The sequence below is a fragment of the Nerophis ophidion genome, linkage group LG15 (genome assembly GCF_033978795.1).
Source record: "Nerophis ophidion isolate RoL-2023_Sa linkage group LG15, RoL_Noph_v1.0, whole genome shotgun sequence".
Taxonomy (NCBI): domain Eukaryota; kingdom Metazoa; phylum Chordata; class Actinopteri; order Syngnathiformes; family Syngnathidae; genus Nerophis; species Nerophis ophidion.
In genome coordinates this window covers 48,029,194-48,054,309 of record NC_084625.1, presented here as the reverse complement: position 1 = coordinate 48,054,309, position 25,116 = coordinate 48,029,194, and the positions used below count along the sequence as shown (strand labels likewise).

Here is a 25,116-nt window from a genome sequence, read left to right as displayed (position 1 = left end):
AACATGCACTTTTGAATGAATTCACCTTCTTTGAATGGCTTTCCCGCCCCAGCAACATACTTGCCAACTCTCGCGATCCTTCCGGGAAACACCCGAATAGAATATCAATGCCCATCCTGACAATCTCCCGGGGCAATCATTCTCCCGGTTTTCACCCGGGTAACTAATTAAGGGCGTGCCGTGATGGCACTGCCTTTAGCGTAGTCTATAACCTGCCGTCTCGTCCGCTTATCCACCGTACAAATAGTGTGCCGACCCAGTCACATGTTTTCAGAGTCCTTTGGGGCGGTTTAGCTCGGTTGGTAGAGTGGCCGTGTAAGCAACTTGAGGGTTGCAGGTTCGATTCCCGCTTCCGCCATCCTAGTCAATGCCGTTGTGTCCTTGGGCAAGACACTTTACCCACCTGCTCCCAGTGCCCACCCACACTGGTTTAAATGTAACTTAGATATTGGGTTTCACTATGTAAAGCGCTTTGAGTCACTGGAGAAAAGCGCTATATAAATATAATTCACTTCACTTCTGTAGACCCATAAACGTTTCTGCAAGGCATACTTGACCAACAGCCATACAGGTCACACTGAGGGTGGGCGTATAAACAACTCTAATACTGTTACAAATATGGGCCACACTGAACCAGCTCCAAACAAGATTGACAAACACATTTTGGGAGAACATCCGCACCGTAACACAAAATAAACACAACAGAACAAATACCCGGAATCCAATGCAGCCCTAACTCATCCGGGCTACAATAGGAGGCGAGGTTGGGGGGGGTGTATATTGTAGCCCGGAAGAGTTAGGGCTGCATGGGATTCTGGGTATTTGTTCTGTTGTGTTACGTTGCAGATGTTCTCCCAAAATGTGTTTGTCATTCTTGTTTGGTGTGGGTTCACAGTGTGGCACATATTTGTAACAGTGTCAAAGTTGTGTATACGGCCACCCTCAATGCGACCTGTATGGATGTTGATCAATTATGTCTTGCAGTCCCTCACTACGTCTACAGAAGCCAAATACGACATGTGGCTAGGCTGGCACGCTGTTAGAATAGATCGTAGAGTACGTTAAGGGTGGCGCCTCCACCGTGCCCCCTTAATGTTGTTGTTCGAGTGAAATTCAGGAGAAATATTACCCCTAAAGGGGCACTGAAAATTGGGGGTCTCCCGGAAAAAGCGACGGTATGCAAGTCGCGGGCCGCACCAACATTAAATTATCGTATTAAGGTGTGGGCCGCAAAATAACGTATCGCGGGCGGCAATTGGCTCGCGGGCCGCGTGTTTGAGACCCCTGCTCAAAGCGCTTCACAGAAAGTGAGAACCTATCATTCATGGTGGTGGTAAGCTACTTTCGTAGCCACAGCTGCCCTGAGGTAGACTGACGGAAGCGTGGCTGCCATTTTGCGCCTACGGCCCCTCCGACCACCACCTATCATTCATTCACCATTGCGAGCGGCACTGGGAGAAAGGGTGAAAAGTCCTGCTCAAGGACACAACGGCCGCGATTTGGATGTCAAGAGGCGGGGAGCGAACCTGCAACCCTCTGGTTTCTGGCACAGCCACTCTACCCACTACGCCGGGGGTCGGCAACCTGCGGTTTTAGAGCCGCATGTGGCTCTTTAGTGCCGCCCTAGTGGCTCTTTGGAGCTTTTTAAAAAAAAAAATGGAAAAAGATGAGGGGGGAAAAATATAAAATATATATTTTTTTGTTTTAATGTGGTTTCTGTTGGAGGACAAACATGACACAAACCTCCCTAATTGTTATAAAGCACACTGTTTATAATAAACATGCTTCTCTGATTCGAGTACCGTCTTTTTCGGATTCTAAGTCGCTCCTGAGTATAAGTCAAACCTGCCGAAAATGCATAATAAAGAAGGAAAAAAAACATATATACGTCGCACTAGAGTATTAGTCGCATTTTTCGGGGAAATTTATTTGATAAAAGCCAACACCAAGAATAGACATTTGAAAGACAATTTAAAATAAATAAAGAATAGTGAACAAGCATAAAAAGTGTACGTTATATGAGGCATAAATAACCAACTGAGAAGGTGCCTGCTATGTTAACCTAACATATTATGGTAAGAGTCATTCAAATAACTATAACATATAGAACATGCTATTTGTTTACCAAACAATCTGTCACTCCTAATCCATAAATCCCATGAAATCTTCTTCCTTGATGTCGCTTTTAAACAACTCTGCCAACTCCAAAAAGTATGTGCCGCTACCTCTTGTCGTTTTCTGCTGCATATTTCACTACGTCCAGTTTGTAATCTGCAGTACATGATTTCCTTTTTGGTGCCATTTGTGTTCAGCCATTCTCAATTTTTATAAGTTACCGCCAACAGCAGTAGCATATTGCAGTTAGCATTCCATGACCCACAATGCACTTCTGCCATGACCCTCCCCCGCCGAATTCTTATTGGTTGACGTGTGTGTGACGATTGCTGACGTGTGTGTGACGATTGCTGACAATTTCTTGGTCTCTTCCGCGAATTATATAATATTATTTGATATTTTACAGTGTTAATAGTTTCACACATAAGTCGCTCCGGAGTATATGTCGCACCCCCGGCCAAACTATGAAAAAAAACTGCGCCTTATAGTCTGAAAAATACGGTATTTGGCGAGCGCCGTTTTGTCCTACCAATTTTGGCGGTCCTTGAACTCACCGTAGTTTGTGTACATGTATAACTTTATCCGACTTTCTAGGACGTGTTTTATCCCACTTTTTTTTTCTGTCTCATTTTGTCCACCAAACTTTTAACGTTGTGCATGAATGCACAGAGTTTTGCGGATGTTATTGACTTGTGTGGAGTGCTTGTCAGACATATTTGCTCACTGCAAGCTAATCGATGCTAACATGCTATTGAGGCTAGCTATATGTACATATTGCATCATTATGCCTAATTTGTTGGTATATTTGAGGTCATTTAGTTTCCTTTAAGTCCTCTTAATTCAGTTCATATCTCATGACACACTATCTGTATGTAATATGGCTTTTAGTTTTTTGCGGCTCCAGACAGCTTTGTTTTTGTATTTTTGGTCCAATATGGCTTTTTCAACATTTTGGGTTGCCGACCCCTGCCCTAGCCCATATGGCTTTTAATTTTTTGCAGCTCCAGACAGATTTGTTTTTGTATTTTTGGTCCAATATGGCTCTCTCAGCATGTTTGGGTTGCCGGCCCCTGCACTACACCATGCCGCCCCCAAATTGTGTACGTTTTCGGGTAGCCTGTTGTTTTTGTACATGATATTGCGGTCCAAAAGTGCACATTCCCGTAGTTTAGATTTTAATAAAATTATTTTTATAGCGAGCCTTAGTCAGTTTTAATGGTATATTTTTTGTAACTTTTTTAAGGCGTTTTGGTTTGAAGATTCTTTTTGGTATGGTTATTCTGGTGAGCTTACCAGGGCCAAAATATTATATGATGCAGTGCAATTTTACACGATTGCAACTCAGGCTGCAAAGATCAATCGATTAATTTGATTAGAAAAGAATGATAATCTGGTACTTTAATTGTTTGAGTGTAACTACTAACATGTGATCAAATCTGTATCGCAGGCCATGCCTGGAACTTCTTTTTGAAACTGTTGTCTTACTGCTTTACAACTGGGAAAAACAAAACTAAATGTGGCCCTCTTCCCAGCTGCAGTGAATGAAAACTGAAGCCTGTGGGCTTATTTTCCGTTTTCGTTTATTTGTAACCAGAAAGAACGGAAGTTGCTGCAGGTCAAGCGCTTGGATCTGGACGCGGCCAAAACGAGGCTGAAGAAGGCCCGCATGACTGACGCGAGAGCTGCGGTATGTATATACTCTTTTATTTTGACATGTGCATGTCTTCCCGTCAGTCAACTGAAATTCTGCTTCTCTAAAAAGTGAGGCAATATTCTTTTTTTTAAGGAAGGAAAGCTACACAAGCCTGTGCTTCTGTATAAAGTCACATGATTGCCAGTGAACAAATATGGCACCTTTTGACTTCCCTTTTCTGCACTGTTGTTTATTTTGTCATGTGATCCAACCCATACAATATGATGCACGTGTTTTCAGCTGTAACCTATTCACATGTTAAGTTCATGTAAATGTGCTTAGTGCAAAAATAACATGACTAAATGTAAAAAGTAGAGATCAACGGATCAGTATTAACGGAATTTTGTGAATTTTGCCGATATAATGTCGATCACACGCCAATCCCTTCTGACGGGGAGCAGTCAGGCCAAAAGAAAAGCTAACCGCTAATTTAGCTTTAAACACATACTTGCCAACCCTCCTGGATTTTCCGGGAGACTCCCGAAATTCAGCGCCTCTCCCGAAAATCTCCCGGGAGGCCACGCCCCCTCTAGCTCCATACGGACCTAAATGAGGACAGCCTGTTTTTACGTCCGCTTTCCCACAATATAAACAGCGTGTCTGCCCAATGACGTTATAACTGTAGAATAATCGAGGGCTCGTTCTTGGTTTCTTATGTGGGTTTATTGTTAGGCACTTTCATTAACGTCCTCCCAGCGCGGTAACAACACACAACAACAGCAGTCACGTTTTCGTCTACCGTAAAGCAGTTCGTCTGCCATGAACAGCAATGTTGTGACACTCTTAAACAGGACAATACTGCCATCTACTGTACAGGCATATGTGACAATAACAACTACGGCTTTTAAAGAGTGCCGTGCACAACTGCGCACACAACAAGGAGACAATGATGGAAGATTCCAGACTCTAGTCCGCTTGGGATGGTTTCCTGTGGACGGGACTCTCGCTGCTGTCCACTTTGAACTGAACTCTCGCGGTTGTGTTGGAGCCACTATGGATTGAACTTTCACAGTATCATGTTAGACCCGCTCGACATCCATTGCTTTCGTTCCCCTAGAGGGGGGGGGTTGCCCACATCTGAGGTCCTCTCCAAGGTTTCTCATAGTCAGCATTGTCACTGGCGTCCCACTGGATGTGAATTCTCCCTGCCCAGTGGGTGTGAGTTTTCCTTGCCCTTTTGTGGGTTCTTCCGAGGATGTCGTAGTCGTAATGATTTGTGCAGTCCTTTGAGACATTTATGATTTGGGGCTATATAAATAAACATTGATTGATTGATTGATTGATAGTGCATTTGATGAAAGCACTTTTGTGCGTGCCACACAGCAATGCATCATCAGAGTGTGTGTTCAGCATCGTTTGAAAAAATAATGACAGAGAATAGAACAAGGATGGACAATTCAACCCTTAACTCAACAATGAGTAGATTAGTGTGATATGTGTGTATATGTGTAAATAAATGAACCCTGAAATTCAAGCATTTCTTATATATATATATATAAGAAATACTTGGAATTTCAGAGAAAATAACATAACAGATGTTGGTGTGTCGGCATCATTGCAGTCAGTACACGACACGATAGTCAGAGGAGTCGGATTCTTTCATAAATTGGTTATGTCGATCGCAAGGGTGGTATCACTATGTAACCCACACTAAAGTGATTAGGTCGATATTTGCACTTTCTCAAAATATTTGTTCTAATTGTGTTTCTGTTTACAAACTGTGAATAATGGATGGATGGATGGTTATGTACTATTGACTTTGTTTTGATCCAACAATGGTATGTAATGAGAGTAAAGAACTAGTTTAAATATTGTGTTGATAATGTTAAACTGTCAATAGTATGAATGAATGAAGGAATGGTTTATTTTGAGCCATGCATACAAAACAAGAGAATGACATAAAATACAAAAGAAATATATAAATGCATTATTTTTACACCTACATTGAAAACATTACATGTGACTAATCTTTTGTAGGTGTCAAGATTGGCTCAAACGGGAGTGGGAAGAAGTATTGATTAATAGGGACAGATAATAAACATTTTGTACACAGATGAATCGTTTGTATTTTTAGCCTAAGGCTAATTCGCAATTGCCTCAAATGTATATAATAAAAAAGAAGAATAGAAAGAAAAGAAGAGGGTTTTGACAACGTACTATAACTTAGGATATGGCACAGGCGCACACAATGTGAGTACACAACAGCTGTAACTCTAACTTCTGCCACTGTTTTTAAATCGCAAAGCAGCAGATGTGAGCAGAGGAAGTGACCAAGGTGAGTGGAATGTTGGAGGCCGTGTTTGAATAAAAAAAAAAAAAACACACGCACCAGAGGTCCCCAAGTGGTGATATGTGCGGTCACACTTGGACCCACATCGATAAAGTCCAATCTGTAAACACAGATGTCACTCCATGTGTGCACTATCAGGACAGGAACTGTCAGTCTGGGACAAAACAGCACGCTTTGTTGTGCTTTACAAGTCACAAGTCTGTGTTAATTCCTTTCATTTGTTTTGTTTTTCACATTTTAACTCGTGGTATCCCATATTCACATATGCATGATCACGACAGTCTGTTGTGGTCATTTCCCACCTTGCAGCAAACTCAATTGTTTTTCTTCTTTCCATGCGGTAGCAACTGTGTCCTTTTGGTGTGCAGTGCCGTTACCATTAGGAGGCCTCTCTGAAGCTGCATATTGCAATCCTCTAAAAATCACTTTAACACTCTCTCTCCCCCACAGGCAGAACAGGAGCTGAGGATGACTCAGAGTGAATTCGACCGGCAGGCTGAGATCACCCGACTGCTGCTGGAAGGCGTCAGCAGCACCCATGTGTGTACCCCCAGCTTGCAGATACACAATCTGTCAAACTCGAGCTTAGTCACGCAACACACTTCTTGTTTTTAATCCCTAGCTCCCACAAGAGAATTGTTTTTGCATCACTTAAAGATGGTCTCACATTTGTTCTTTGTATGACACCAGGCACACCACCTACGCTGCTTGAATGACTTTGTGGAGGCTCAGACCACGTACTACGCACAATGTTACCAGTACATGGTGGATCTACAGAAGCAGCTGGGCAGGTAAAGTCATGCAATTATACCGGATTCTGCAAGAGACTGTGGAAATTGTGTAGATGTAAAATACGGTCATTTTTGTCTGGACGTTGAAAGAATGACAAGGAGGTTGTCGATCAACAATACCTTTTATTGAAACAAACAGGTGGCTGTCGGCTGCAACCACGCCAGAATAACATTTGCACATTTCTTAAGATGTAGCCTTCTCTCTCACCCACAATGTGTTGCCTTTACTCGCTCATCCAATCAGCTGTCAGGACATTTTCAGCTATATCCATACAAACAGGGCTATTATGAAGAATGCAAACATCAGCTGTTCTGGTGCTTAGGGGTGTCTCGATCCGGTGTTGATGTTAACGAAGAAAACAAGTATTGGGTTCTATAGGCTTTTGTCTCAAATCTTCGATATGATCTCCAATATAAGCAGTGCCTTTACTTGTGCAAAGCTTGATGACAGCCAGTGAACAGTTAAATGATCCTCCAATAAGCACATTATTTTAGTGAAGTTCTTTATAAAAGGTAAACATGGTAGGCTATAGGCTGCTAGGAGCTAACAGCTACACAACAGCTTAGCACACAGTGGCACACAAGGTAGACATATGTCAAAAGTGTCCTCATTGATCAAGTATTTTCATTCTGTTCGCTCTATATGTCCTCCCTCTTGGAGAGATTTTTAAGATGCATGGAGTGTCTTATCCTAACTTTTATGCGGACGACTGCCAAATTTATATGCCGATTTCAAAAATACCCCTTCTCAACTGTCTATGCCACGTCAAGGCTTGGTTAGCCCAGAATTTTTTAATAATGAATTAGGGAAAAACTGAAATTTTAGCATTTGGTCCTGCCCTCACTGACTTGGGACCATTGCAAAATGATGTGCGTCCCAAAGTCACCAGCCTTATAGACAGCGATTTTAAACTTGACGAACAAGTCAATGGCGTTTTTAAAATCGTGTTTTTATCATCTTCGCCTTTTAGCAAAGGTAAAACCGTTTTTATCTTCTAACCATTTTGAACAAGTCGTGCATGCTTTTATTTCAAGTGGCCCGGACTACTGCAATGCACTTTATGCCGGCATTAGCCAAAAAGCTCTCTCCCGGTTGCAGTTAGTCCAGAACGCGGCAGCACGACTTAACAGGGACCAGGAAATGCGAGAATATAACCCCAATTATTGAAACTTTGCACTGGCTCCCTGTTCATTTTAGTTTGTTTTTAAAGCTTTACATGGACTGGCACCTCATTATATCTCGGACCTCATCCAAATGTACACCCCTGCGTGCGCTCTGAGGTCCGAAAGCCAGCTCCAGCTCATGGTGCCCAAGACAAAACCTAAAACCAGGGGAGACAGGCCTTAAGCTCTGGAACACTCTGCCCTTCCATGTTCCAACTGCTCCCACATTGGAGTGTTTTAAGTCTCGTCTTAAGACCCACTTTTATTTTTTGTCTTTTAACACTACGTGAGTTGTGTGGTTCTCCTGTGTTTTTTAAATTTTGATTTCTATTTATTGGTTTAATTGGTTTTACCCATTAAAATCGTTATTTATTTTTATATTGTTTCTATATTGGTTTTATATATTTTTTTGTTTTTATTCAGTCATTGGTGGAGCTAAACATTTTATTTGAATAGTTTTTTTAATATTGTTGTGCAGCACTTTGGAAACATTTCTGTTGTTTATAGGTGCTATAGAATTAAAGTGGATTGGATTAGTGCCCCAAGTGGAGGAGTTCAAGTACCTAGGAGTCTTGTTCACGAGTGAGGGAAGAGTGGATCGTGAGATCTACAGGCGGATCGGTGCGGCGTCTTCAGTAATGCGAACGTTGTATCGATCCGTTGTGGGGAAGAAGGAGCTGAGCCGGAAGGCAAAGCTCTCAATTTACCGGTCGATCCACGTTCCCATCCTCACCTATGGTCATGAGCTTTGGGTCATGACCGAAAGGATAAGATCACGGGTACAAGCGGCCGAAATGAGTTTCCTCCGCCGGGTGGCGGGGCTCTCCCTTAGAGATAGGGTGAGAAGCTCTGCCATCCGGGAGGAACTCAAAGTAAAGCCGCTGCTCCTTCACATCGAGAGGAGCCAGATGAGGTGGCTCGGGCATCTGGTCAGGATGCCACCCGAACGCCTCCCTAGGGAGGTGTTTAGGGCAGCTCCAGTCGGCAGGAGGCCACGGGGAAGACCCAGGACACGTTGCGAAGACTATGTCTCCCGGCTGGCCTGGGAACGCCTCGGGATTCCCCGGGAAGAGCTAGACAAAGTGGCTGGTGAGAGGGAAGTCTGGGCTTCCCTGCTTAGGCTGCTGCCCCCGCGACCCGACCTCGGATAAGCGGAAGATGATGGATGGATGGATGGATTAAATTTTATTTGTACCAGTTGCCTCTAAACTATGATTTCCATTTTTAAGGCCGTTTTTTCAAGTTCTTATTAAATGATGCCTGCGTTGTTAATATTTGCAGGTATTGTGTTCAATAAGGAAATGAGGGCTGCCCAAACACACTTTTTCGAGATAGTACTAAATACCAAATTTTTCGGATTATAATTCGCTCCGGAGTATAAATCGCACCAGCCGAAAATGCATATAAATAAGGAAAAAAAACATATACGTCGCCTTGGAGTATAAGTCGCATTTTTGGGGGAAATTTATTTGATAAAATCCAACACCAAGAATACACATTTGAAAGGCAATTTAAAATAAATAAAGAATAGTGAACAACGGGCTGAATAAGTGTACGTTATATGATGCATTAACAACAAGCTGCCTGGTATGTTAATGTAACATATTATGGTAAGAGTCATTCAAATAACTATAACATATAGAAAAGGCTATACGTTTACCAAAAAAATCTGTCACTCCTAATCATTAAATCCCATGAAATCTTCTTCCTATGTCGCTTCTAAGCAACTCTGCCAACTCCAAAGGTATGCGCTGCTTCCTCTTGTGGTTTTCTGCTGCATATTTCACTACGTCCAGTTTGTAATCTGCAGTACATGATTTCCTTTTCGGTGCCATTTTTGTTCAGCCCTTCCCAGTTTTTATAAGTTACTGCCAACGATGAAATGATCCATTTTAATAGGTACGTCAGTAGCATATAGCAGTTAGCATTCCATGACCCACAATGCACTTCTGCCATGACTCTCCCCCGCCAAATTCTTTTTTTTTGTTGTTGTTTGTTTGTTTTTTTGTCCTGTCCAGCTTCTCAGGCAAATCATATAGCAAATCATATAGCCCATATCGGCTGTTCAGATTTACTTTACAAAATAAAAGTGTAGGATATTTCTCTTGTTGCCTTATTTGAATGTGACTTTATTAAATGTATTTATATTATCATTTGGTGCAGCCGGGCCAGAGCAGGAGGGGATAGAAAGAGAAAAAAAAAAAGGAAGACAGAGGGGGAAATTGTGGGGATAAGAGGGGGATTAGACAGAGAGACAAAAACAACAACAGCAAATACAACAATAACAACAACAACAATAGAACAACACCAGCACATACAATATGTACAAATATGATCGTAAAAGTGATAGCAAATAAGCAGTTAGCGAAATAAATAAAAATATAGTAATGACAATGAACATTTTTACACTAAAACTGGAGCAATACAAATACCAATAGAAAAAGCGCTATTGATCATGAACAAAACCAATAGTTTACCTCTATTATCAACAATACTGTTGTTCAAATGATAGCTGCTAGAAAGATAATAAAATAGATGAATAAATAAATAAATAAAGGAATACCGAAAGATGGAAGGGAAGAGAGAGAGGCAACCAATAATAACCTTGTAGATTGTTATAGTAACAATGGGTTAAGCTTTGTCAATATGCCTTGTGTTACCCAGTTTACCCTAGGGCAACAAAGTTGATATATGTTTGATGAAACGTGATTATGTGCCAAATTCTTATTGGTTGATGTGTATGTGACGATTGCTGACGTTTTGTTTGTCTCTTCCGCGAATGAGATAAATAATATTATTTGATATTTTACGGTAAGGTGTTAATAATTTCTCACATAAGTCGCTCCAAAGTATATGTCGCATGAAAAAACTGTGATTTATAGTCCAAAAAATACGGTAGTCCCCTCTGGATCAACCCTTTTCTAGCAGTCCACACTGCAAAATGTAAATATATGCATATGATTAGTGCTGATATCATATGGGTTCAGTATCTGCGTCAGCCCATAACCGAGGCTGAGTGAAACAGTTGTATCAAGACCCCCCGCTGGTGTTGGAAACAAATCTCAATTTACATTGGCAGAGTGAAACTAAACTACCAGATGGCAAACTCCAAACGTTGGCAGCTTCTTCATCCTGCACCTCTTTCTTTAACTCCCTTCAGTTTTCCTTCATCGTTCTCCAACAACAACCAGTCGTCTGTGTCAGACGGGGCCAGCATCTCAGTGCCCACCCTAGCGGTGTCGGCCTCCCTGCCCAGCCCGTCAAGCCGCGGGGGCTCGGCCACGTCAGGCGGCTTCAGCGAAATGCGAAGCTCCAGCGGCAGCCGCAAAGCGAGAGTCCTGTACGACTACGACGCCGCGAGCAGCAGTGAACTTTCCCTGCTGGCTGATGAGGTGAGCTATTGTTGTGGCTTGTTTTGAAACGGTTATTTGCAAATTCTTTGCCCATGCTGAGGAGCTAATTGAGCGGGCCTATTCAGGTCTTTTTTTCATACAAAAGGCGCATCAAAGGGGTCATTTTATGATTTTTTTCTAAATGTAAAAGACTTCCTTGTGGTCTACATAACATGTAATGGTGGTTCTTTGGTCAAAACGTTGCATAGATGATGTTTTACAGAACATCTTCAAATCGCTTTCTGAAAGTCTCTTCATGATGCGCCGTTCTGTGGGCGGTCTTGTTTACGTGGCTCACCTCCGACAGCGTCTTCACCCCGTCATCTTTGTCGTAGCGGTGTAGCGTGCAAGGACGAGAGTGGAAGAAGTGTCAAAAGACGGAGCTAACTTCTTTTAATGATATTCAGACTTTACTTCAATCAATAACGGAGCAGCTTCTCCTCATCCGTGGCTCACTAGTGCAACATCAACGCCGAAAATATGTCCCGAGAAAAACCGCCTGACCAGAACTCTCTAATAACTAAAGTTCCTTGGGTGAATTATGTAAACCAACTACATTGGTAGTTTTAGCACTTTCATAGTGAGTCTACTGACATATGTAAGTTAGAACTTTACGCCCCATAACAAGAAGATAGAGAACAACAAGAAGCTTGTGGACTACGTGGTCGGCCCGCACTACAAAGGCGGAAGCGCACAATTTTTCAGATCCCAAATACACATCAGCAAGTACCAGAAGGTAAGAAAAGTTGGTTATACATAATATTTCGAAACAAAACGCCGGTTAATGTCTGCTCTGCTCATGGGTGCCATACTTCTGACTACGGTAGTCGTAATGCTTAGAACAGTGGTTCTCAAATGGGGGTACTTGAAGGTATGCCAAGTGGTACACAAGATTTTTTTTTAAATATTCTAAAAATAGCGACGATTCAAAAATCCTTTATAAATATATTTATTGAATAATACTTCCAACAGAATATGAATGTAAGTTCATAAACTGTGAAAAAATAATACAACAATCCAATATTCAGTGTTGACAGCCAGACTTTTTGTGGACATGTTCCATAAATATTGTGAATTAGTGAATTGAATTATATTTATATAGCGCTTTTTCCTCTAGTGACTCAAAGCGCTTTACATAGTGAAACCCAATATCTAAGTTACATTCAAACCAGTGTGGGTGGCACTGGGAGCAGGTGGGTAAAGTGTCTTGCCCAAGGACACAACGGCAATGACTAGGATGGCAGAAGCGGGAATTGAACCTGCAACCCTCAAGTTGCTGGCACGGCCGCTCTACCAACCGAGCTAAATCGCCCCTGATGTTAAAGATTTCTTTTTTTGTGATGAAATGTTTAGAATGAAGTTGATGAATCCAGATGGATCTCTATTACAATCCCCAAAGAGGGCACTTTAAGTTGATGATTACTTCTATGTGAAGAAATCTTTATTTATAATTGAATCACTTGCTTATTTTTCAACAAGTTTTTAGTCATTTGTATATCTTTTTTTCCAAATATTTCAAGAAAGACCACTACAGATGAGCAATATTTTGCTCTGTTATACAATTTAATGAATCAGAAACTGATGACATAGTGCTGTATTTTACTTCTTTATCTCTTTTTTTCAACCTAAAATGCTTTGCTCTGATTAGGGGGTACTGGAATTATAAAAATGTTCACAGGGGGTACATCACGGAAAAAAGGTTGAAAACCACTGGTTTAGACAATCCATCAAGCGGGCGCGGCTTCAAAGTTGACCAAAGTTGTACTAAAACATTTTGAAAGATTTTTGAGAGCCTTGTGTAATGTTCTCTTTTCTCAATGGAACATTTCAAGTTTTGGTGTTCTTTACTGGCATTAAATTGCAGCCTACAAGTATCTCTTATGTGTGACTGCCATCTACTGGTCACACTTATTACACCATGTACCAAATAAAATTACTCCTAATGTTTTCAAATCCACAGGACAGGATATTAAAATCCAGAGTGCCACCTCTTACCTCCCGTGTTGAAGACTTAAAGACATTGATGTATTATCTATGTTGCTGCAGGCTGGACATACACATCATTAGGGTTTTCAAGTGGGCCCACGATGCCTCAAGTAGGTTCAGCGGTGCATTCTGGCGTCCCAGAAGCATCTGCCCAGCCTGAGCATGTGTAACGATTCATTTTGGAGACAAGTTGGGGTCTTTCCTCTTAACCCAGAGCCCACTGGCTGCTCCGCTTTGCCACCCGCGATGTTTCCTTTATGGCCTGACATAGAGCTTGCCCGCCAACTACCAGGTCCCTCATCAGCCTTATTGTTGATGTTGCCACAAAGCCCTGACATCCAACTTCTCTGGGGCAGTCTTGTAGAAGCATCAACCAGAATTATTCCCTACATTAGGCGCACCGGGTTATAAGGCACACTGTCGATTTTTGGGGAAATGGAAGGATTTTAAAGTGTGCCTTATAGTCCAGAAAATACAGTACACAAAAACTACTTTTGGAACTTATGCCGAATAAGAATTTAGTAAATTTTGGTGCATACCGTATTTCCTTGAATTGCCGCCGGGTCGCTAATTAATTTAAAACCTCTTCTCACTCCGGCGTTTACCAAAAGCATGCGGTAAAGGCAAGCATGCGCTAATTATTTTTAAACCTCTTCTCACTCTGGCGCTTACCAAAGGCATGTGGTAAATTTAGGCCTGCACTTATAAATTTCAGTGTGATGTAAGGATACCATCATAGAAAGCACATTTAATTAAAAAAAAAGTTATTACTTACTTATAAATGAAGTCCATGCGCAGCTCCTTCTGATCAAAAGCATCGATAACTTGTTTGAAGAAGTCTTCCTTATCTTTCTTCAGTTTTAAAAGTCTCTCTGTCTCGATGGAGATCTTCCTTTATTACCTCCTGCTTGGATTGAAAGTCCAGTTTAGAAAACTGTTTTATTTTAGATATGTAATCCTCTGTTAAAAGTGCAAGCGAGAGGGAAAAAATGATTGCTGCTTGTTGTCACTTCTTCTGCAGCTGAGTTGTTGCAGGAAGGATCACTAGCGCCCTCTACCACCAGGAGGCGGGAGTCATTTAATGACTCATATTTGACACACGCAGCTACGGTATAATAATAAACATAGCTGCTCACTGTTCTTTTTAGCATATTCAATAGCTTGGACCTTAAATCCTAATGAATAACTCTTAATCTTCTTCCTAATGATTGAAATCAGCCTCTATTTTGAAAATGATGACAGGTGAAGTGTCACTCGTGACGTGACGAGTTTGACTCGGCGGAAATTCTAGGCATATGTTAATTATTTGGCAAAACGAGTTTGACCAGGCGGAAATTGTAGACATGCGCTAAAAAAAATTATATTTTGCGAACGAGTTTGACCCGCCTTCGGCTGACGCCCAGCTCACATTGCATCCGACCTCTATGGAAAAGGGTGGAATGCCATCTCCGGGTTGGGGAGGAGACCCTGCCCCAAGTGGAGGAGTTCAAGTACCTAGGAGTCTTGTTCACGAGTGGGGGAAGAGTGGATCGTGAGATCGACAGGCGGATCGGTGCGGCGTCTTCAGTAATGCGGACGTTGTACCGATCCGTTGTGGTGAAGAAGTAGCTGAGCCGGAAGGCAAAGCTCTCAATTTACCGGTCGATCTATGTTCCCATCCTCACCTATGGTCATGAGCTTTGGGTCATGACCGAAAGGACAAGATCACGGGTACAAGCGGCTGAAATGAGTTTCCTCCGCCGTGTGGCGGGGCTCTCCCTTAGAGATAGGGTGAGAAGCTCTGCCATCCGGGAGGAGCTCAAAGCAAAGCCGCTGCTCCTTCACATCGAGAGGAGCCAGATGAAGTGGTTCGGGCATCTGGTCAGGATGCCACCCGAACGCCTCCCAAGGGAGGTGTTTAGGGCACGTCCAACCGGTAGGAGGCCACGGGGAAGACCCAGGACACGTTGGGAAGACTATGTCTCCCGGCTGGCCTGGGAACGCCTCGGGATCCCCCGGGAAGAGCTAGACGAAGTGGCTGGGGAGAGGGAAGTCTGGGTTTCCCTGCTTAGGCTGTTTCCCCCGCGACCCGACCTCGGATAAGCGGAAGATGATGGATGGATGGATGGAGTTTGACCCGCCAATAATCCTGAGTCGGCGGTAATGCTAAGCATGCGCTAATTATTTTGCAAAACGAGTTTGACCCTGCAGTAATTCTAGACAGGCGCATACTATATACCTGCCGGCAATTCAAGGAAATACGGTATTCAGTTTGTGAGATGGCATTCTTAGACAAATTTAGCAGTATGGGTCATCTAAATGAAACGTGTCTAATCGGGGTTTGTGTACAATTTGTCAAAGTTAAATGGTTGGAGAATTGTGTTGAACAGAGAATTGATTCTGAATCAAATCGTCACCCCCAAGAATCGGGATGGACAGGTCGAGTGTGTGTGCAATAAACAGTCTTTGTGTTCGCAGGTGATCACAGTCAGTAGCGTCCCAGGCATGGATTCAGACTGGCTGATGGGGGAGCGAGCCAACCAAAAGGGTAAAGTGCCAATCACCTACCTGGAGCTACTTAACTGAACCCCACAGATAACACCTCCCAGGTGTGATCTCATGTCATCGCTTTCTCTTATGATACAGTCCTGTCAGTTTGAACAAGGTTGGATTCGATGCATTTGATGGACTGGAGAGGTTGCAACCGCCTTACATTTCCCAAACATGCTTTACCTTTTTGTATTTTTGATGTGACGTGCCAGAACATCTCCCATACTTTTTCCAGTATGTTTGTTTTTGTTTACATTGCCTTATACACCTTATAAGTTAAGTTTTTTTTTTCTGCTAGAAGAAAGTATATTGGTTTACTTTTTTCTGCAATCCACTTCATCTTAAAGTGCACATTGATGCTGATTATTTTAAGTTTTCTTGATGTCTGATTACTTTTTGGCACAATGGATAACCTAAGCATTAATAGGTTTTTACCACAGTTATAAAAAAACTAAAACTTTTTGATGACCGAGGAGGTAAGCACTTGAAGACATTAAATGACTAAATTCACCAACAGTATTACGATGGTCAACTTTTATTCCTTATTTTGTATGGAATACTGTTATTTTATGTTTAAGTTATTGCTAATTGGAAAACCTCAAATTTACATATTTGTCAACCAAAAGCTTCTTTATAAGAATAAGTTATTACTGGGTGTGTTGTTGGCCAATACTTATATCGGTATAGATATCATATGACCTGTTTATTGAATTAGTCTACCCTGCATCGCAGTTGCATCCCAATGTACAAATAAAAATGCTGTCTTTACAATGTTGGAGCCTCAAGTATATCATAACACTCCTTGCTTTATGATTGGTGACATGGAAACATTAAAAAATGAAGAAAAAAACAACCCTTACTTAAGATTTTATTCATACTAACACTTTACAGTTCAAAAGTTGTTGCTCTTTTTGTGATGCTTGCCTAAGAAGCCAGCAGGTGGCAGAAGAACACCGCAAAATGTAGTGTAAAACTTCTAAAGATCATAAAACATACATACAGTAATGCACTAAACATTATTGGCAACCACAATAATGAACATGTATATAAGTGAAACTCAAAAATATAGAACATCGTGCACAAGTCCATTCAACTTCAAATGTGAAACTAGCTTAACATATATAAACATTCAAAGTAAGATATGTTAAGCCTTTATTTGTTATCATTTTGATGATCATGGTATACAGTTTTTGAAAAACACACATTTCCTGAGATATCAAAAGAAGGCTTAAAATGTATTGAGTTCCATGGTATGAGCCTATGCTATATATTAGTGTCACCTTGTAAATCTAATTTGCTGGAATAAACAAACCTTTGCACGATATTCAAATTTTTGGAGTTTTGCCTGCAAGTGTCAAGTTAACCTTTGTATTAATACTGACCATGTATGAGTAGGAAGCTAAAATAGCATCCTTTCACATCTACAAAACCACTGGAGTTGGCACGTGTAAATGGTAAATAAAAAAAGATTACATTGATTTGCAAATCCTTTTCAACTTATATTCATTTGAATAGACTGCAAACACAAGATTTTTATTGTTCGGACTGAGAAACCTCTTTTTTTTTTGGCAAATAATCATTATTTTAGACACATAGCAAAAAAGTTGTCACAGGGGCATTTTTACCACTGTGTTAAATGGCCTTTCCTTTTAACAACACTCAGTAAATGTTTGGGAACTGAGGAGACACATTTTTCAAGCTTTTTAGGTGGAATTCTTTCCCATTCTTGCTTTCACCCCCATACCATCACAGATACTGGCTTTTAAACGTTGTGCCTATAACAGTCCTGAGGTTTTCTTTTCCACGACACTCACAGTTTCCAAAAACAATTTTGAAATGTGAACTCGTCACACCACAGAACACGTTTCCACTTTGCATCAGTCCGCCATAGATGAGCTCGGCCCTGGGTGTTGTTGATAAATGGCTTTGGCTTTGCATAGTAGAGTTTCAACTTGCACTTACAGATGTAGCGACCGACCGTAGTTACTGACAGTGGTTTTCTGAAGTGTTCCTGAGCCCGTGTGGTGATATCCATTACACACTGATGTCGCTTTTTTGATGCAGTACCGCCTGAGGGATCGAAAGTCACAGGCTTGCCAATTATGTGCAGTGATTTTGATGATATCATAGGTCGCAGATGGTGAAATCCCTAAATGCCTTGAAACAGCTCGTTGAGAAATGTTCTTAAACTGTTTGACAATTTGCTCACGCATTTTTATCACAAAATGGTGACTCTCGCCCCATTCTTGTTTGTGAATGACTGAGCATTTCACGGAAGCTGCTTTTATATGGGCTTCACGGTGGCAGAGGGGTTAGTGCGTCTGCCTCACAATACGAAGGTCCTGCAGTCCTGGGTTCAAATCCAGGCTCGGGATCTTTCTGTGTGGAGTTTGCATGTTCTCCCCGTGAATGCGTGGGTTCCCTCCGGGTACTCCGGCTTCCTCCCACTTCCAAAGACATGCACCTGGGGATAAGTTGATTGGCAACACTAAATTGGCCCTAGTGTGTGAATGTGAGTGTGAATGTTGTCTGTCTATCTGTGTTGGCCCTGCGATGAGGTGGCGACTTGTCCAGAGTGTACCCCGCCTTCTGCCCGATTGTAGCTGAGATAGGCGCCAGCGCCCCCCGCGACCCCAAAAGGGAATAAGCGGTAGAAAATGGATGGATGGATGGATGCTTTTATACCCAATTATGGTATACTTGTTCCCAATTACCCCTGTTCACCTGTAGGATGTTCCAAATAAGTGTTTGATGAGCATTCAACTTTTTTTGCCACTTGTGCCAGCTTTTTTGAAACACATTGCAGGCATCAAATTCCAAATGAGCGGTATAGCTCGGTTGGTAGAGTGGCCGTGCCAGCAATTTGTGGGTTGCAGGTTCGATTCCCGCTTACGCCATCCTAGTCACTGCCGTTGTGTCCTTGGGCAAGATACTTTACCCACCTGTTCCCAGTGCCACCCACACTGGTTTAAATGTAACTTAGATATTGGGTGTTACCATGTAAAGCGCTTTGCGTCATTAGAGAAAAGCGCTATATAAATATAATTCACTTCACTAATATTTGCGAAAAATAACACAAGTTTCTTAGTTCTAACGTGAAGTATTTTGTCCTTGCACTCTATTCAATTGAATATAGGCTGAAAAGGATTTGCAAATATTTGTATTCTTTTTTTATCTACAATTTACACAACGTGCCAACTTCACTTGTTTGGGGTTTTGTAAAATGAATTGAGGTACAGTTTAAAGTGTTTACAAAAAAAAGTACACATTTAAATCACTTTTTTCCAATTTAGAGCTAATAGCAGGGTCTTGAGACATTGCCTTCTTTAGGAATATTCCTCATTTACTTGTGTTGTACATTCAAGGTAACGTTCCAAGTCAGTCTTCCTGAAGCGTGTGCTCACATCCTGAGGAGATATTGTAGCTCCCCTCTTGTGTTCCAGCCTCGTAATGTGCGCCTCCCACTCCTCCCTTTGGAGCTCCGTGCATTCCGTGCCCACAGCTGTGAGTACAAACACACACACACACACACACACACACACACATGCGGGCCCCCGAAAACCATTCAAAACACTGACCCAGTTCGAAAGACCCGCTTTATCGCAGCCAGAAAACCTTCACGGCTCATTGGGATTAAAATAACACACGTGTCTGGATCGTGCCTCAGCGGCAGCTCCCAATGGAAAGATAGTGTCATCCGATGGCAGGGGTGTCCAAACTTTTTCCACGGAGGGCCGGCCACACACGGAAAAATGTAAGCATGCAGGGGCCTTTTTGATATTTTTAATTTTTCAAACCATAACAAAATATATGGATTTTTTTTTTTTTTTTTTTTTTTTTTAACCTTTAAGGCTCCCAGGGACCATAAAGTTAAATTGTAATTTTTTTATGTTTTTTATATAATGCTTACAGCATGGGTGTCAAACTCTGGCCCGCCGTGTAATTTCATTTGGCCCTTGAGGTAATATCAAATACAGATTATAGCTGGCCGGTCAGTATTATACAGCGGCGATGCCTCTGTAACACTGCATTCACCGCTGATACTCATACTTGCCAACCCTCACGAGTTTCCCGGGAGACTCCCAAAGTTCAGTGCCCCTCCCGAAAATCTCCCGGGGAAACCATTTTTCCAAATTTCTCCCGATTTCCACCCGGACAACAATATTGGGGGCACTGCCTTTCGCGTCCTCTACAGCCTGTCGTCACGTCTGCTTTTTCATGCCGGTCCAGTCGCATGATATATGATGCTTTAACACACACAAGTGAATGCAAGGCATACTTGATCCACAGCCATAAGGGTCACACTGAGGGTGGCCGTATAAACAACTTTAACACTTTTACAAATATGCGCCACACGGTGAAGCCACACCAAACAAGAATGACAAACACATTTGGGGAGAACGTCAGCACTGTAGCACAACATAAACTCAACAGAAGAAACAACTTTAACACTTTTACAAATATGCGTCACACGGTGAAGCCACACCAAACAAGAATGACAAACACATTTGGGGAGAACATCAGCACTGTAGCACAACATAAACTCAACAGAAGAAACAACTTTAACAGTTTAACAAATATGCGCCACACGGTGAAGCCACACCATACAAGAATGACAAACACATTTGGGGAGAACATCAGCACTGTAGCACAACTCGAGGTAATATCAAATACAGATTATAGCTGGCTCGCCAGTATTATACAGCGGCGATGCCTCTGTAACACTGCATTCACCGCTGATACTCATACTTGCCAACCCTCACGAGTTTCCCGGGAGACTCCCAAAGTTCAGTGCCCCTCTCGAAAATCTCCCGGGGAAACCAATTTTTTCCAAATTTCTCCCGATTTCCACCCGGACAACAATATTGGGGGCACTGCCTTTCGCGTCCTCTACAGCCTGTCGTCACGTCTGCTTTTTCGCGCCGGTCCAGTCGCATGATATATGCTGCTTTAACACACACAAGTGAATGCAATGCATACTTGATCAACAGCCATAAGGGTCACACTGAGGGTGGCCGTATAAACAACTTTAACACTTTTACAAATATGCGCCACACGGTGAAGCCACACCAAACAAGAATGACAAACACATTTGGGGAGAACGTCAGCACTGTAGCACAACATAAACTCAACAGAAGAAACAACTTTAACACTTTTACAAATATGCGTCACACGGTGAAGCCACACCAAACAAGAATGACAAACACATTTGGGGAGAACATCAGCACTGTAGCACAACATAAACTCAACAGAAGAAACAACTTTAACAGTTTAACAAATATGCGCCACACGGTGAAGCCACACCATACAAGAATGACAAACACATTTGGGGAGAACATCAGCACTGTAGCACAACTCGAGGTAATATCAAATACAGATTATAGCTGGCTCGCCAGTATTATACAGCGGCGATGCCTCTGTAACACTGCATTCACCGCTGATACTCATACTTGCCAACCCTCACGAGTTTCCCGGGAGACTCCCAAAGTTCAGTGCCCCTCTCGAAAATCTCCCGGGGAAACCAATTTTTTCCAAATTTCTCCCGATTTCCACCCGGACAACAATATTGGGGGCACTGCCTTTCGCGTCCTCTACAGCCTGTCGTCACGTCTGCTTTTTCGCGCCGGTCCAGTCGCATGACATATGCTGCTTTAACACACACAAGTGAATGCAATGCATACTTGATCAACAGCCATAAGGGTCACACTGAGGGTGGCCGTATAAACAAGTTGAACACTTTTACAAATATGCGCCACACGGTGAAGCCACACCAAACAAGAATGACAAACACATTTGGGGAGAACATCAGCACTGTAGCACAACATAAACTCAACAGAAGAAACAACTTTAACAGTTTAACAAATATGCGCCACACGGTGAAGCCACACCAAACAAGAATGACAAACACATTTGGGGAGAACATCAGCACTGTAGCACAACATAAACTCAACAGAAGAAATACCCGGAACCCCTTGCAGCACTAACTCTTTCGGGACGCTACAATATACACCCCTCGCTACCACCAAACCCCGCTCCGCCAATTATTTAAATTTAATGTGATATGCCATTGATATTTTTTACTCATTATTATAATTTGAAACTTGATTTTGTATGTGACTATAAAGCTACATAAGCCTTGCTTGTTTATATTCAAGGCAAAACTTGTTTGGTTCCCAATTAAAAGGTTAATTTGTTCAACCTTGGCCCGCGGCTTTGTTCAGTTATAAATTTTGGGTTTGACACCCCTGGCTTACAGTAAATCTCTACAATGTATCAACTTCAGGTTGATATTAGGTTAAAAAAAAAATATATATATATTTTATGCCTTTTCTGTCAAAGACAACTGTTTTTTTTTATAATAAAACTGAAATATGCAGTATTTCCCCCGCTGCCCAAAACATTCAGAAAGCAATGTTTGATGTGAAGTCATTAGAGCCTTAAAAAGATCAATAATGCAGGACACCAGTTATTTTAATTAATTATTATTTTTGAGTAATCACAGTGAAAAGATAAATAAAATCCCATTTAATATATTCGGGATCCAAAAGGTGCCTCACTCATAAAGTGATACATTTTTATGACTAACTCCATTTCTGTATGAGTTGGGAAATTGTGTTCGATGTAAATATAAACAGAATACAATGACTTGCAAATCCTTTTCAACCCATATTCAGTTGAATATGCTACAAAGACAACATATTTGATGTTCAAACTGATAAATATATATATTTTTTGTAAATAATCATTAACTTTAGAATTTGATGCCAGCAACACGTGACAAAGGAGTTGGGAAAGGTGGCAATAAATACTGATAAAGGTGAGGAATGCTCATCAAACACTTATTTTGGAACATCCCACAGGTGTGCAAGCTAATTGGGAACAGGTGGGTGCCATGATTGGGTATAAAAGCAGCTTCCGTGAAATGCTAAGTAATACACAAACAAAGATGGGGTGAGAGTCACCAATTTGTTTTAGGACAACATTTCTCAACAAGCTATTGCAAGGAATTTACCATCTATGGTCCGTAAAATCATCTAAAAGTTCAGAGAATCTGGAGAAATCCCTGCACGTGAGCGATGATATTATGGACCTTTGATCCCTGCATCAAAAACCGACTTGAGTGTGTAAAGGATATCACCACATGGGCTCAGGAACACTTCAGAAAACCACTGTCAGTAACTACAGTTGGTCGCTACATCTGTAAGTACAAGTTAAAACTCTACTATGCAAAGCGAAAGCCATTCATCAACAACACCCAGGAACGCCGCTGGCTTCGCTGGGCCCGAGCTCATGTAAGATGGACTGATGCAGAGTGGAAAAGTGTTCTGTGGTCTGACGAGTCCACATTTCAAATTATATTTGGAAACTGTGGACGTGGTGTGCTCCGGAACAAAGAGGAAAATAACCATCCGGATTGTTATAGGCACAAAGTTCAAAAGCCAGCATCTGTGATGGTATGGGGGTGTATTAGTGCCCAAGGCATGGGTAACTTACACATCTGTGAAGGCCTCATTAATGCTGAATGGTACATACAGGTTTTGGAACAACATATGTTGTCATCCAAGCAACGTTATCATGGACGCCCCTGCTTATTTCAGCAAAACAATGCCAAGTCACATGTTACAACAGCGTGGCTTCGTAGTAAAAGAGTGCGGGTATTTTCCTGGCCCACCTGCAGTCCCGACATGTCTCCCATGGAAAATGTGTGGCGCATTATGAAGCGTAAAATACGACAGCGGTTGAACGACTGAAGCTCTACATAAAACAAGAATGGTAAAGAATTCCACTTTCAAAGCTTCAACAATTAGTTTCCTCAGTTCCCGAACGTTATTGAGTGTTGTTAAAAGAAAAGGTGATGTAACACAGTGGTGAACATGCCCTTTCCCAACTACTTTGGCACGTGTTGCAGCCATGAAATTCTAAGTTAATTATTAATTGTAAAAAACAAAAGTTTATGAGTTTGAACATCAAATATCTTGTCTTTGTAGTGCATTTAATTGAATATGGGTTGAAAAGGATTTGCAAATCATTGTATTCCGTTTATATTTACATCAAACACAATTTCCCAACTCATATGGAAACGGGATTTGCATATATTTTTTTTTGCAATTGCATTTCCAGAATATGTGGCAGGCCGGTAAACGATTAGCTGCGGGCCGCACTTTGGACACCCCTGTCCTATGGAACGCCTGGGGCTTGCTTCAGAGTGCGTGTCCGGCCGTCACCGGTCATGTTTAGCAGGAAGAGTGAAGAGGAAGTAAGGCTTTGCAAACGGCTCGTCGGCTTCCTATGAAGGGCACTTTATACACGATCTTGCCTGTTAACCACGGAGAAAACCTCATCACCTTTGACTTGCATGTGCCGGTATCTACGCTCCCAGGCGTTGAAGTTGTCAAATATGAAGGGGGAAAGGTGCGTTTTAAAAGTTATTTGCCATGTCAGCACTTTTTGGACAATTGCATGCGTCTGACTTTGTAGGAACAGTTCAGGGAACGCCCTTTTCCGGTCTTGAACCGATTCTAGAGAAATGAAGCTGGTATTAAGCACTTGTTGTTTTTGTGTGTTCATGTGCTCGTGGTAATTGCTTGATAATAAAATGAATTGTTTTTATTTAACCCTTTTTGTAATGTTCATATTGTTGTTACTCAGCCAGCGTTTGTGGGTCTGATGGACCCTTTGCATTTTGTGGCTTTTAATGCATCACAATCAAACACTTTTATGTTAAAATACTGAACAGATGTTTACCTTGTCCCAATAAACATCTGTTCAGTATTTTGACATAACGTTGCTAACAGTTAAGTGTCAGCTTCAAACGCTAATGACTATTAAACAAGACAAGAAGCAAGGAATTAAACAGACTTTTATGTTAAAATACTGAACGGATGTTTACCTTGTCCCAATAAACATCTGTTCGGTAATTTAACATAACGTTAACAGTTAAGTGTCAGGTTCAAACATTGATGACTATCTATTAAATAAGACAAGAAGCAAGGAATTAAACGGAGACGATTATGTTAAAATACTGAACAGATGTTTACCTTGTCCCAATAAACATCCGTTCAGTATTTTAACATCACGTTGCTAACAGTTAAGTGTCAGGTTCAAACACTGATGAATATTTATTAAACAAGACAAGAAGCAAGGAATTAAACATAC

General features: G+C 41.7%; 1 protein-coding gene and 1 long non-coding RNA gene across 2 annotated transcripts in view; both read left to right on the top strand.

Annotated features, from left to right (window-relative positions):
* Positions 1-16,731, top strand: part of sh3glb1a (SH3-domain GRB2-like endophilin B1a) — a 32,231-nt gene extending 15,500 nt beyond the window's left edge. The window contains exons 5-9 of the mRNA XM_061922307.1: positions 3,710-3,802; positions 6,549-6,638; positions 6,789-6,889; positions 11,214-11,445; positions 15,889-16,731. Coding sequence (XP_061778291.1) covers positions 3,710-3,802; positions 6,549-6,638; positions 6,789-6,889; positions 11,214-11,445; positions 15,889-15,996 — 624 coding nt within the window. The 3' untranslated portion in view covers positions 15,997-16,731. The remainder of the gene's footprint in view (positions 1-3,709; positions 3,803-6,548; positions 6,639-6,788; positions 6,890-11,213; positions 11,446-15,888) is intronic.
* Positions 16,732-19,233: 2,502 nt separating this feature from the next.
* LOC133569747 (uncharacterized) overlaps positions 19,234-25,116 on the top strand; it is a 35,350-nt gene continuing 29,467 nt past the window's right edge. The window contains exon 1 of the long non-coding RNA XR_009809871.1: positions 19,234-19,464. This is a non-coding gene — a long non-coding RNA (uncharacterized LOC133569747). The remainder of the gene's footprint in view (positions 19,465-25,116) is intronic.